Source organism: Lithohypha guttulata (assembly GCF_036872675.1).
Source record: "Lithohypha guttulata strain CCFEE 5908 chromosome Unknown scaffold_2, whole genome shotgun sequence".
NCBI lineage: Eukaryota > Fungi > Ascomycota > Eurotiomycetes > Chaetothyriales > Trichomeriaceae > Lithohypha > Lithohypha guttulata.
This window is the reverse complement of record NW_027042751.1, coordinates 4,225,669-4,239,861: the sequence shown is the minus strand read 5'-3', so window position 1 is coordinate 4,239,861 and position 14,193 is coordinate 4,225,669. Positions and strand designations below refer to the sequence as shown.

The 14,193-nt window shown below is 47.9% G+C and overlaps 6 protein-coding genes across 6 annotated transcripts; 3 read left to right on the top strand and 3 right to left on the bottom strand.

Moving 5' to 3' along the window:
- Positions 1–1,313: 1,313 nt before the first annotated feature.
- On the top strand, positions 1,314–2,507 carry LTR64_003663 (uncharacterized protein; the record flags this gene model as incomplete). Its single annotated transcript, XM_064898016.1, has 2 exons — positions 1,314–2,130; positions 2,158–2,507. 2 exons carry the CDS (start codon positions 1,314–1,316, stop codon positions 2,505–2,507), a joined length of 1,167 nt encoding a protein of 388 aa, XP_064756966.1.
- Positions 2,508–2,817: 310 nt separating this feature from the next.
- LTR64_003662 (uncharacterized protein) lies at positions 2,818–4,047 on the bottom strand (the record flags this gene model as incomplete). The annotated part of the gene is made up of 1 exon (XM_064898015.1): positions 2,818–4,047. The coding sequence occupies one exon, from the start codon at positions 4,045–4,047 to the stop codon at positions 2,818–2,820; it is 1,230 nt and encodes a 409-aa protein (XP_064756965.1).
- Positions 4,048–4,406: 359 nt separating this feature from the next.
- On the top strand, positions 4,407–5,901 carry ALG3 (dolichyl-P-Man:Man(5)GlcNAc(2)-PP-dolichol alpha-1,3-mannosyltransferase; the record flags this gene model as incomplete). Its single annotated transcript, XM_064898014.1, has 2 exons — positions 4,407–4,698; positions 4,751–5,901. 2 exons carry the CDS (start codon positions 4,407–4,409, stop codon positions 5,899–5,901), a joined length of 1,443 nt encoding a protein of 480 aa, XP_064756964.1.
- A 27-nt stretch (positions 5,902–5,928) lies between these two features.
- On the bottom strand, positions 5,929–6,348 carry LTR64_003660 (uncharacterized protein; the record flags this gene model as incomplete). The annotated part of the gene is made up of 1 exon (XM_064898013.1): positions 5,929–6,348. The coding sequence occupies one exon, from the start codon at positions 6,346–6,348 to the stop codon at positions 5,929–5,931; it is 420 nt and encodes a 139-aa protein (XP_064756963.1).
- Positions 6,349–7,872: 1,524 nt separating this feature from the next.
- ENA2 (P-type ATPase) lies at positions 7,873–11,175 on the top strand (the record flags this gene model as incomplete). The annotated part of the gene is made up of 1 exon (XM_064898012.1): positions 7,873–11,175. One exon carries the CDS (start codon positions 7,873–7,875, stop codon positions 11,173–11,175), a length of 3,303 nt encoding a protein of 1,100 aa, XP_064756962.1.
- Positions 11,176–11,656: 481 nt separating this feature from the next.
- LTR64_003658 (uncharacterized protein) lies at positions 11,657–12,241 on the bottom strand (the record flags this gene model as incomplete). Its single annotated transcript, XM_064898011.1, has 1 exon — positions 11,657–12,241. The coding sequence occupies one exon, from the start codon at positions 12,239–12,241 to the stop codon at positions 11,657–11,659; it is 585 nt and encodes a 194-aa protein (XP_064756961.1).
- Positions 12,242–14,193: the final 1,952 nt, after the last annotated feature.

Genomic DNA, 14,193 nt, shown 5'->3' with positions numbered 1-14,193 from the left:
TGTTGTGATTTTGAACTGCAATGTGCAAACCAAGACGAATGTGAGGATGATTGAGATACACGAGGAATTGTGAGTAACAGCTGGGTAGAAGCAAAGCTGTTCGGGAAGATGTGTATGTGGTATGTTGAAGTAAAGGAGAAGAGTCTGAGGAGAAAGTTGAGGAAATGCTTTAACAGACATGACTGTCTGAGGCAAGTGCGGTGTTCTGCAAGAAGGAGCAGTGCTGAAGTTGTTCTGGAGGAAGGAACCAAGGCACTTTTCTCAGTATCGCATGTTTGCAAGGTCGCTCTGGGTATACTTTCCTGCTGAATAACTGCAGTGCCAGAAAGGAATCATACAGAAGTCGCAGCCTGAACGTCTCGAGACCTCAATCAACGAAGGTCACAGGCTGAGCTCAAGACCAAAAAAGACTCTGAAGTGGTGCAAATTTAGATAGAGATGAGTTGAGCCGCTGGTCGGGCAATGCTTTTCCGATACGAAGCATATGAACATTCGATATTGATCTTAGCTTAGTGGTCGTAGTTGTTACTAGTGGTAGATGGCGAGGACTTTTGCGCCAAAAATCGATAACACGCATCATTGCTGAAGTCTTTGCGCGTTTTCTACTTTACCGCAAGACCATGTGGAGTTTCTTCCAGGGCTGAAATGGTAGAGCCATCACGGTGGTGACTCAGTGAACGCGAGCTGAATGCCTTTCGCGTGTTTTTAGCATTGTTGTAGAATCGTATTAGCTGAGGACCTTACTGCAGTAGTATGGACCTCGTACTACTCAAAGAGCGTCACACTTTGCTACAAGACACCGAAGTCATCCACTCGCTTCATAAACCTCAATTGTCTCAACGAAGCATCACTCAGAAAACTATACTCATGCACTTCAATGTCTGTGCTCTCCAGCCGATGATTAGCCAATTTGCACGTGTTTCGGTGCCGCTGTACGTCACTCCAAGTCGCGTCGCAAAGTGACAGTGCTCGAGTTTCTCACTGCGAATTTACTTTTCTGCGAAAGTACTACTGCACCTTGTCGAGACATGCTTACTTCTCATGTCCCGAACCACCTACTCGAAGTCTTACATGTGACGTCTCTGATACACTATCCCAGCCAGTATGCAGACATCAAGTGCACCTGCTTGGCATCAGGTGTGTTTAAAAATTGTCTATATAGACTACTACGTTAACAAAGGCTCAAGGCTTTCGAGCAGCATCGCAGAATTCTTGATGAACACATGCAATTATGGCAACATATTCACGATGACGGTAGTACCGACTTAGCAATCCAGTCAATTGCTAAAAGACGCATGAATGAGACACGGATTATGGTTGCTGCATGTAAAGATATTGATTTAGATACTCCAATCCTTGATCGGGAGCCGAAATCACAGCAACAATCACCTTCGAGATCTATCAATGGAGCGAAATACAGTCGCAAGAGGACGCCTGAAGAACCTATTAACAGGCCCAAGAAGAAGAAGAAGACCACGAAGGGAGAAGTGGCTGATACACCCTCAGCTACGTTAACAGACCAACCTCCACCTGCCAAGGATCACAGTGGCCTCTTCATGGTCGACACCAACCCCAGCGATGTCAAAGATCTGTTACGTAGTTTTGAAGCAATGTCCGAGCGGCCTCCTGCAAAGAAACGAAAACACTCAGGGCCTGAGACACTGCCCGTTCCTTCGACAGTCGTCCAATCCTCTCCAGAGACAGCCCAACCTTCGAAGAAGCGTATCAAGGTTGAGCATGCGGACGGAATACAAGAGGATACCAGTAAGGAGGCACCTCACCACACGGCGTTTGAAGCAAAGGTCGAGCTGCGTCTCAGGGAAAAGGAGGATTTACGTAAGAAGAGAGCCGACAAGAAGCGTAAACGCAACAGCGAGGTATCGGTTGTTGAGAGCTCCCAGGTCAAAAGTGAGGACACCACCAACGAGCAGCAACTTCCTATCACTAGTGGCTTGCCCAAAAAGGCACGCAAGAGGCAACGAAAAGCAGCCGAAGAGGAAAAGAAGGCCGAGACAGCCAAGGCAGATGAGATCTCTCCACGGAGCAATGGTCAGGAAAACAAGACTGACCACGCGACTCCTGCGAACGGAAACACAGTAAAACAACTGGAAGAACATGGAAAGAAAAAACGTAAATCTGGCGTTTAGGATGTTCCAGTGCGAAAGCGCAAGCAGACGTATGATCCGACCAGGCCCGAAGCCGTTACAAATTCAAACATCTTCGATGCCCATGACCCTTCAAGAACCCCGATAAGCAAGCAGGAATTCAAGATGCAAACACTGTTAACACAATACTACCAGACGCTACGACAACGGGGACCAGTGGTAGAGGTAGCCGTTTCTGACGATGTAGAGCTTGCAGTCACCGATGAGAAAGTCTTGAGTGATCCTGCCAGTGAAGGCGCAACGGGCACGAAGCAAAATACAGAGACAGTTGCAGACTTGAAGCATGCATGCTTGGGCGATCGGGAGATCTCAAAGAGAAGACACACAAGAGTCGATATCTAGAAGGTATTGGATGATTCAGCACTTATTAGTCATGAGTGGAGGAGCTTTTAGACTGCCAATGACATTCGGCTCATCGAAAAAGCGCTTACAAGGTGATGATCTCTACTTCCTACTGCTGTCAATTGACATGAGCTTGTTGCAAATACATGATGCTCTCGGAACTACAGAAATTCAATAACAGCCTACTATAGCTATGGGTCTGGCTTCGAAATCAATTACACGAGAGATCTGTTGAAGCAAGTCATAATGTTCATAAATTTATGTACAAGTTACTAAAACAGTCCAGGAAACCATGACACAGATGTCATCCTCACAATCTGCTCACGAATCCATCTCGGTTCATTTTGACAAGATACTCCTTGCTAATATCGCTCACCCTCGTCACACCAGCCAGACTCATGCATAACCTGAACTCGTCTGACAACAGTCTCAGAGCCAATGCAACACCTTCTTCACCTTTATAAGCGAGACCCCATAACACAGGACGACCGATCCAGCAAAAGTCTGCTCCCAGTGCAAGTGCTTTGAAGATGTCCGTACCGTGCCTGATGCCTCCATCGACGTGGACAGGCACCCTCTTGTTCACAGCCTCAACTACCTCGGGCAGGGCGTCCAGAGTAGCCAGAGCTCCATTTAGCTGGCGGCCACCATGATTCGATACAACAATACCATCAACCTTGTGGTGAATGGCCAGTAGTGCATCCTCACCAGTCGCAATACCCTTGACCCAAACTTCCATAGGGTGTGCCACCTCCTTCAACCAAGGTATACTATCTTCCCAACTCAGCAAAGGATTCGGCGCATGCGAATGGAAGGTGATAGGACCTGTAGGCGCGACTCTCCTCTCTCCGTTCTGGTATCCAATAGAGCTTGCCCTTCTCCGCCTTGTCTTCTTAGCCTGTTGGCTTTCCTGACTATCTCCGCTCTCGTTTTCTATCTCTTCCATATCGTCAGGGTTCTCAGCGAAATTTGCAATCTTGAGGTGTGCAGGTAATTTGAACTGATTTCTAATCTCCAGATTCCGTCTACCAAGGTAAGGAGTATCCACGGTCAGCAGCACAGCCTTATATCCAGCTTTCTTCGCCCTCTCGATGAGCTCAATCGAGTGCTGCTTCTCCTCGAACAGGTATAGTTGCAGAACATTCGCGTTGTGTCCACTTGCCTCTGCAACGTCTTCGAGTGTAGTTGTGCTGAAGCTCGACAGGCCCATGACAATGCCTGCCTTGGCGCAAGCTCGAGCTGTGGCAATTTCTCCCTCACTATGTGCTAGTCGCTGCATAGCAGTTGGTGCCACGCCCATTGGGATGGCATTCCGCTGACCAAAGATTGGCACTGAAGTATCGATCCTTGAAACGTCACGAAGCACGCGAGGCCGGATGCGATATTTGTTGTAGGCAGATTGGTTTTCGGCTAAGGTGCTACCGCTGTCGGCTCCTTCGTTATAGTAGTCTCGTGTTTGCTTGTCCATACGGTCTCGAGCTATCTTCTCGAGCTCCGCAATGGTTAAGCAATTGAGGTCGTGTTCAGTACTGTGAGCCATGTTGTCGTTAGTGCTGTGTCCAATCAGATATGCTCGTCCACGATGGTGTTCGAAATAGTTGCCACTCCAGAGGCGCGTGCTTCAGTTCGAACTAAGTATCTCGTTCTTTCAACGAAAAAGCCAGCAATACAGATGGCAAATTATTCTACAAGATCAGCAAGTCGAGGTCTTATGTATGGCAAGTGAATATTACAGGTTCTAGCGATGGTGTGAGAAATCCTCCCTGCATCTCGAGAAGTCCGTAGCAATATATCATACTTCATCATCAGAAATTGAAGCTCGGGTGTGAGGACGTTGTTGACGTCGTCATCGAACAGTCCAGATCAGCTCTAATCCCCAAGCAGCGGCACGAATCTGGTATGGCTTCACACTCAGCGCTCTTTCACCGCAAACCAGAGAGGACTAGTGGTTCAAGAAATGGAGTTGTGGAGCAGATTCGAGCTAGCGATTTGGTCCGATCGCCTGCGACCGAGGACTCGTCGCCGCGAACGCAGATTCTCCCGAAGTCGAGTCTGTTCACTACGAGGATGGTTAATCTACACGACACCATATTGTCGCTACTAACCGACCCATGGCATACACGGTGGATCGCACCATGTCTTGTGCTGTTAGAGATTATTCTCTGCGCTGGCATAGTCAACTACGTCTCCTGTAGGTCTGAGATCGGTCAGAAGAGCGACGGTCGCTAACGGATCTGTTGTAGACACAGAGATTGACTGGGAGACATACATGATACAGGTTTCGAAATTCCTCCCACCGACCTCTGAGAGGAACTATAGCAAGATAGATGGTCCCACGGGCCCATGCGTATACCCTGCCCTCCACCTATACATCCATAGCGCCCTTTACCACCTCACGAACCATGGCCAGGATATCAGGCTAGCACAGATTATCTATGCTGGTCTGTATCTTGCGACATTGTCCCTTGTGTTTGCAAGCTATAGACGAGTCAATGCGCCTCCATGGCTACTTGCGCCGCTCGTTCTGAGCAAGAGACTCCATAGCATCTTCCTGCTGCGTCTCTTCAACGACTGCTGGGCGGCATTCTTCTTCTGGGTAGCAGTTTACGCTGCGACAAGAAAGAGATGGGGCGTCTCCATTGTCGCTTGGTCATTGGCCCTGAATGTCAAGATGACGATGCTGCTGCCATTTCCAGCTCTTCTTGTGATCGTGGTTCAAAACGCAGGCACGGAACGAGCCATATTGTGGATGGTCGTGGCAGCAGCGATCACTCTTGTATTTACTGCACCCTTCATGACAAGCAAGTATGTGGGAATTTACTTGAAGCAAGCCTTCGACTTAGGAAGGCAGTTTCTTTACAAATGGACCGTCAACTGGCGGTTCGTGTCTGAGGAGTTGTTTCTGTCCAAACCGTTTGCATACAGCTTGCTGGCAGTTCATGCAAGCCTCCTGCTAGCATTTCTACAATACAGATGGTTACAGCCGAGTGGGGGTGGTATCTGGGAGTTCATGAAGAAACACTTCCTTCAATACAGGTCAATCAGCCCAGTTGAGAAAGAACAAATCAAGAGTAGGATAACACCAGCCTTGGTATTGGACTCGTTGTTAGGGAGTATTGTTATCGGTATGGTGTGCGCACGAAGTCTGCATTACCAGTTCTATGCTTATCTTGGATGGTCCACACCTTATCTTCTGTGGAGGAGCGGTTCTCATCCTGTGGTCGTGCTGGCAGTGTGCCTGTTGCAAGAGCTGGCCTGGCTCACCTATCCGAGTACACCATGGAGTTCCTTCACCGCAGTTTTGGTTATGGCTCTGCAGGTTATTGGGGTGTGGATTGCAGCTCCCTCTAAACACCCATATGCAGCTCCAATCGACAAGAAGTTGATGCGATAAGCGAAACTTGGACAAACCTGCCGTGGCCTATGCTGAATCGCCACCTTCGTCGTCTGAGGGCGGTAGTTTTCCAACTTTCGAGCCTTCCTCGTCACTATCTTCTGCTGGTGCCGCCTTCTTCGCAAACTCTTTTGGCCAATATGCTTCTTTCCGCCAGGCTCTTTCGTCGCGAACAACATTGACTATCTCTGCATCAATCTTGTTGGCTCTCTCCGCAGGACTGCTGGTATCGATCACCACGAAACCACCTCGTTTCAGCCAAATTGTGGAACGGAAGCGAGCTTCAAGTTCAGCGAGTATAACCATCTCGTTAGGTAGCTCGACATTGTACAAATTGTGGCCGGCGGCATTCTTCACACGAGCAATAGATTGACCTTCTTTAAGAGCATCCGGAGGCGTTAAGGTCTCATCTACTGTTTCTTGCAGTTTGCGGCGTGGAGGAGGCATGTTGAGGAACTACCCTGAATCAAGCATATGCTAAAGGAGGCGCAGCAAATGCACGTTGAGATGTTTCCACCCACATGGCATGTTCGTTACGAGTGACGTACATAAGACGCTAGTGGTAGGAACTGTTTAAGATATGAATGCCTCAGTCATTTATTAGGTGTCTCCGTGGGCAGAACGTGGCGGTTTCTGGAACCACATTCTAGAAAGATACTGTATCGAGACGATAGCATGCTCGTCGACGAATTTACAACGTCACCATTCAGAGCAGATGATAGCAACATCGCAAAGAGGAAGGGACGGTCAGGAAATACGAACCTTCGACGAACGGCAGGACGGAGGTAGACTTTTTGCCGCCTAGCGCTCAATAGACCTTCTGATCAGAACGGGTTGGCATTAACCTTATGTTGCTGTCATTCTGTTTGGGCGCTCTGTATCACCCGTTCCTGAGTAGTTTCAGAATACGAGTACCAGGCCGTTTGTTGACCCAAAATGCAGCACTACTGCAGCTGAATCACTGAGATGTCTGCCATTGATGCCTCGCTGACGTGACATTCGTGTCTACCTGCAGAATACATCGGTATCGACTGGCCGTACTCCCGCGATAGCAGATAGCAGGTTCGCCTGATAGAGCATGACCATCTCTTGGCAAAGTTGCAACCGTATCGATATCGTGTCTGGTATCATGGAGGCCACGTAATATCGGTTTGAGAACCGAAGCAGTGATGTAGGCCAAGCCTTGGCAAGAGCGCCAGGCCTATAGTTGCTGCCTCGGGTGTTATTTCCCAATCTCTCAACCGCTTCTAGGTTTTGATTTGGCCCTGCGATTATCGTTAACATGATCATTGAGGTTCTTCTGTTCCGCGCAAACATGAGCAGCGTGACCTTGGCATTCTCTACCCATGGACTTCCAAGGAACAGCCAAGCCTCGATATGTCATGTTGCCGCACATGGCTGTTAGTCATTGCATTCAGCTCGAACGCATCGGTATTGTGCGGCGTAGTGATATTGAAACACTCAAGAGTTCATATTGAGTTTCTCGAATTCTGTAAGCCCATCGATATCGACTTCGGTATTGCTGGCATCCCTTGACATAGCAGTTCGTCTATGAAGTCACGAACGGCACGTTGGTATTCTCACGTATTGTGGTCAAGAAAACCCAAGCGAAGGTTTCGACTACCAAGACGATCGAAGGGCTTGGCTACTGGAGTTCTGCGATGACATGTTGCCATCCGATCAATCAAGGTTTCCGAAATGCTTGATGCCATGCCAGCCTTTTCTTGTCATGCCCCACATCTTCACTGTGCTCCTCAGTATTGACTCCAGGCTGATTATGCAGGATCAATCACTTTGATAGGCTTAGAAAAGGTAAGAAAGTGATCAAGCCTTCCGGCTTTGCCATGACCTAGACATACTTTTCTATGCAGATCGTTGGAGCACTACATTTCTGGCTCTATATATTGGACAATGTCTACCCTTATGCCTGGGCTCTTGGAAGTTTCTACCACTAACACATAGGCCGTCAACATGGGAAAACCAAACCCTCTCGAGGGTCACGTCTCAGGCCAATCTAACAAGCCTTTGTCAAAGCCAGCACACAGTCTGTCCTTCGATGAAGTCCTTAAAGAGCTCGGTGCCAGCGGCATCGAGGGACTGAAAGCATCGGAAGCAGAAACAAGGTTGCAGGAATTTGGCAAAAATGAACTGGACAACGGTCCAGGTGTCAATCCCACAAAAATCCTCATCAGACAGGTTGCAAATGCTATGATGTTGGTACTAATTTTAGCAATGGCAGTTTCTTTCGGTATCCAATCGTGGATTGAGGGTGGTGTGGTAGCAGCCATTATCATTCTCAATATCGTTATTGGTTTTATGCAGGAATATTCAGCCGAAAAGACTATGGACTCATTACGCTCACTTTCTTCGCCAACATCGCAGGTTGTTCGAGATGGAAACCAGATAACCGTTCCCACGATTCAAGTCGTACCCGGAGACATGATTGAACTCAAAACCGGTGATACAGTCCCAGCCGATATTCGACTCATGGAGGTCATGAACTTTGAGACCGACGAAGCACTACTCACTGGTGAATCGTTGCCAGTGACGAAGGAATCAGATCAGACATTCGAGCCAGACACTGGACCTGGCGACCGACTCAACATTGCATTTTCATCGAGCACTGTCACTAAAGGTAGAGCAAAAGGCGTTGTCTTTGCTACAGGAATGTTTACAGAAATCGGTACTATCGCAGCCGCTCTAAGAAGTCAGAACAAAAGAGTACGTGAACCCAAGCGAACGCCAGACGGTAAGGTAAAGCCACACCGACAGGCACAGGCGTGGGCTCTTACTGGTGGTGATTTCATTGGCCACTTCCTAGGCGTCAATGTCGGAACACCGTTACAACGGAAGCTATCACAACTTGCCATCGGCCTTTTCGGTATTGCTGTCGTCTTCGCCATAATTGTATTGGCTGCCAACCGCTTCGTCAATGATCAAGAAGTTATCATCTACGCTGTGGCGACCGGTCTTTCTATGATTCCTGCCTCACTAATTGTGGTATTGACGATCACCATGGCCGCAGGAACTAAGCGAATGGTGGAGAGGAATGTCATTGTTCGAAAGCTGAACGCCCTCGAAGCTTTAGGTGCCGTTACCGATATTTGCTCCGACAAAACTGGAACCTTGACACAAGGAAAAATGGTTGCGAAGAAAGCTTGGATCCCATCAAAAGGTACTTATTCTGTAGGAGAAAGCAACCAGCCACACAACCCGACCATCGGTGAATTATACCATTCGGAGGATGCACCAGGTGACGACGTCTCACTCGATATGGACATACCCCCAGAAGTAAAAGGTCAAGATGATGCCCAAGACTACAAAGATTTGCTGCAGGACAATGGCCCTCTCGAAGAGTTCTTGAAGGTGGCATCACTTGCAAACTTGGCTACTGTTTACAAATCTACCGAGCACGAAGGTTGGTCAGCTCGTGGTGACCCCACCGAAGTTGCCATCCAGGTTTTTGCTTCTCGATTCGACTGGAACAGAAAGTCCAAAACTGAGGGTGACAATGCTGCATGGAAGCTCATCACAGAGTATCCTTTTTCGTCTGATGTGAAGAAGATGTCAGTCATCTTCCAGCAAAAGGGTTCCGAAAAGCTACTAGCATTCTCTAAAGGTGCTGTGGAAAGAGTCCTAGAAGCTTGCATCAACATTGATCTTCAAGGTAATGGTGAATTGGAGGAACTGACTAAAGACGTCCAGGAAGACATCCTGGGCAACATGGAAGCGCTCGCTTCTGAAGGTCTCCGAGTCCTCGCATTTGCTTCAAAGACACACGATGGACCAACAGGACAAGAGGATAGAAACGAGGTTGAGAAAGGTCTAACTTTCCGTGGTCTTATTGGTCTCTTTGATCCTCCACGACCAGAATCGAGAGATGCCGTCAAGCGATGTCACCGTGCTGGAATCGGTGTTCACATGCTTACTGGTGACCATCCTGGTACTGCTCTGGCTATCGCCAAGCAAATTGGCATTGTGCCCGAGAAGCTACAAACTGAGGCTTCAAAACAAATGGAGTCAGCCATGGTGACTACTGCTTCACAATTCGACAAGCTTACCGACGACCAGATTGATGAACTACCTGTCCTGCCTTTGGTTATCGCAAGATGTGCACCTCAGACTAAGGTACGCATGATCGAAGCTCTTCATCGACGCGACATGTTTGCAGCTATGACTGGTGATGGCGTGAATGACTCTCCATCCTTGAAAAGAGCCGACGTTGGTATTGCTATGGGCCAGGCGGGTTCGGATGTCGCTAAAGATGCCTCTGATATCATTCTCACCGATGATAACTTCGCGTCTATTCTCAATGCTGTCGAAGAAGGTCGACGAATTTTCGATAATATCCAGAAGTTCGTCCTCCATCTTCTCGCACAAAACATAGCACAGGCGTGCACACTGCTTATTGGTCTTGCCTTCAAGGACGCAAATGCTCTATCGGTCTTCCCACTTTCACCTGTCGAGATCATGTGGGTCATTATGATTACCTCTGGTCTTCCCGACATGGGTCTAGGTCTCGAAGTGGCTGCTGCTGACATCCTCGAAAGACCACCGCAGAACCTCAAGCGTGGCATCTTCACGAACGAACTGCTCACTGATATGCTTGTATATGGTCTTTGGATGGCAGCACTTTGTCTGTCCAGCTTCTCGTTGGTAGCATATCGTTTCGGGAACGGTATTGAAGGCCTCAACTGCAACGATGCCTATTCAGATTCCTGTGATACCGTTTTCCGAGCTCGAGCCACGTGCTTCGTGAGCATGACTTGGTTCTCACTTTTCCTTGCCTGGGAGCTCATGAACTTCCGCCGCTCATTCTTCCGTATGCAACCAAAATCTAAGAAATACTTCACTCAATGGATGCACGACGTTTGGCGAAACAAGTTTCTTTTCTGGTCCGTCATGTTCGGATTCGTTTCGATCTTCCTCATCCTATATGTTCCAGTTATCAATCACGACGTGTTCAAACACACCGGTATTACCTGGGAGTGGGCTATTATCATCATTGAGGCTATACTTTTCTTCGGTGGTGTGGAGGCATGGAAGTGGGGCAAGAGAGTGTTCTACAGACAAAGAGCGAAGAAACTTGGTGGTGGTCGTATGAGACGGTTGAGCAGCACGGTCTTTGATGACTATATGGGTATTGTTCCAGGTCAGCCAGATCCAGCAGCGAGGAGAAGCTCTAGGAGCTCAGCCGCCAGTTCTACTGTGGCTGCTGAGAATAGTGAGGAAGAGAGACAGGTGGCACATGAGAAGGCTGCTCAGACTGTCTAAACAAAATTTGTCTTAAGCAGGGCGTATGAGCGGTTGACTGGATTTTATTGTATAGTCTCACAGGTGCAAACAACTTGTACCAGATCTGTACCTTCCGTACAGCACAAAAATAATTACTTTATCTTGGTTGTTCATTCGTGATTAATCCTTTTCTCTCCGCCGTAACTCTAATACGTACTCTATGCAACGACTGGAGGCCATACTCAGAAATATGCAGGCAGTGTCAGTGGTAATATTACAACTCTTCCTGAATCATGTCAAGCGTGTCAAGCTTGGAGAGTGCATGGCAGACTTCGTTTGCCTCCTCGTGGCGGAAGGTCCTTCCCCTGTAGTCGAGCGCTGAGTGCTTAGCTCTCTTGAACTCGAACACTCCTCTGCTTACCTTTCCATCTGGACCACGGCGCGGTGTATCCCATCAGGCAAGTCGGATGAAGATAGCTTCTCGTCTTCGAGTTTCCAGTTCCATTTCCATACTGACAAGTCACTCTGGTTCATCGAAACTCAACTTGACCTTCTTCTTTTTGCCTCTCTTCGTAGGCGCAGCTTTCGTAATTTTCGTTATTGCATCTTCCTTGCTCTGACCAACGACTCCTTCCAGATCCTTCGTGCTTTCCGTCAGTGATTTGACAGGCTCTTTCTCAGCCTCTTCATTACCACCATCACCACGACCATCAGTATCATCACTACCTACAACCTTTGCAGCTTTTCGCTTTCTGCCAAACCCGCTGCTGACATTGCTCGTTTCATCCTTAGCTAGATGGTCCTTCTGCTGTTCTGCCGCGCCTTCGTCCTTGTCAACTTGCTTCTCATGGGCGTGACCAGTCACTTCCTTCTCCATGACCTTCATTTCCTCCTTCGTTACCAGATTACCACTCTCATCAAGCATCACAGGATCGTCTTCACCTTCCTCACCACCCATGTTGAGTCTGTCGTTCTTACCCATACCGCCGCGTACTCGGGATATCTGCACATTGTGTCGGCCGTCGAGTGCTGCATTGCCTGCTTTTAGACGGCGGATGAAGGCTGGTTCGCTGCTTTGGTATTCAAGTGGTTGAGATTTTGGCATGATTGATCGTTCTTGAAGTACTAGTGATACAAAAACATGAAGGCAGGTTCATGCAAGCACCTATTCTCGGGGACGATCGGTATTTGCAGTTTTAATAAAAGTGCCTGTATCCTGAAATGCAAATTTATTGCATTTCGCACAACACGATTGAATTAATACTAACGACAAGATCGGACATTTGAGTTTATGTTTCAAAAATCGTAAGTTATGGAAAGCTGTCAGATCTGGTAGAGCGCTTCATGATCAGCAGATCGAATCTAGGAAAGAATATAGCGTTGAATACACACGCGGTATAAGGTTTCGCTCAGAACGTCTCTGTACACCAGCGGTCAAGAAAGCCCCCTCTGCAAGAGTGAATATATGTTTCAACCCAAGCACTAGCGTCCTAATTATGCACACAAACAATAGCTGACGATCTGGCCGAGTGTATGTTTAATCCTCAACTTCATGGATTCGTGCACAATACTAACTTCAAATAAGGGTTAAGGCGATAGACTCGAATTACAGTGATTCGTGGCATCTATTGGGTTCGCCCGCACAGGTTCAAATCCTGTGGTCGTCGATTTTTCTTTTTGCTATCGTTACATCGTCCAAGCTGAAAATCACAAGTCCTCATGTGCGAAAGAAACTGATGCGGAACGCAATCAAGGTGATAGACTTTTTACGCATATCATTGAATAAATGGATGTACATCAATTCAGGGAAGCAGAGGAGAATGCGAGTCAATGTGTGTTGACTAACAAATACCACACCTCACCTCCAAGCATTGGTACAAACAGCAATTTCGCTACAACATGAGCAAGCGATATTCCCAAACATACACCTGTCGACTTCCCTTTCGTTCATCGAGATATCATGCAAAACCATCGCTATGAAGCGTTTATAGTGGTTCTGAGGACTACTAAAGCTATGGTAAAACGTGCTTCCGAGCACTTCCCGCCCGCCTTTAGCAGTCGCGATGTGGAAAGGAGAATTGCTTGGATGTCACCGACTTAACGCACCACTGTGCATACCTGAGCATGAAATGGCAGTTGATAACTCATCAATTCTGGATTCGTTCTTGTGCTGTGCCTAAATGAGTGGATTTCCAAACTTGAATTGTTGACAGCTACAGGTCTTGCACATAACTAAGCTCTGACAGTGCGATCTAAATCTCATGCCCCCTAGGCAGCCAGAAGGACGAGTTCTGGTCCTGCATGAACCAGACCGGCTAGGACTTTCCTTCGAGGACCTGCAAGATTTCTTAACTTATAACAGTGAGTCAACTTCTCTTGTGAAGAGACCTACAATGCTCGACCCAACGATATCAGAGCTCCGAAAAGGGAAGCAGCAAGAACTCGTATTGTACGCGAACATCATCGTCGGAGCAATATCGTACGTCAAGCACATTGACGATCTGCGCCATGGTATTTACAGCACCCTTCGAGTATATTGTCAACACGACCACGGAAGAGATCCAACAGTGCAGTAGCATGATAATCACGAAATACCACACACCAATGCTTTCAAGATTTTGCTCCTGGCTATCTGGATCTCCTCCCGATACCACCTGGGAGACCATTGAGATCATGACGGAATGCAAAACCATAAATCCGGATGCATTGTTCAGCCTCGAGGATATAGTTGGAACAATATGTTTCCACGTGTTCATGGCCGCGCTGTTGCTCTCTCTAGTCTCTCTTGTCGTCCCGTATGAGAAACAGACCTCGCCTGCGAAGGAGTTCAAAAAATTGTGCCATTCTCCTACACATTTTGCAGGTATAGACCTTCACCCTGAATTGGATGATGACAGCGATGACAACGAAGAAGAAAATGAACAACTACCTGAACCACATCAGTCACTGGAGCTGCCTGATAACTCAATCGAAGTGAAGCCCGCAGAATTGCCAGAACACACCGCCCTCGTCACTTCACCCCCTGAACTTGAGGCAGGTGTACCTGTCCGAATCGCA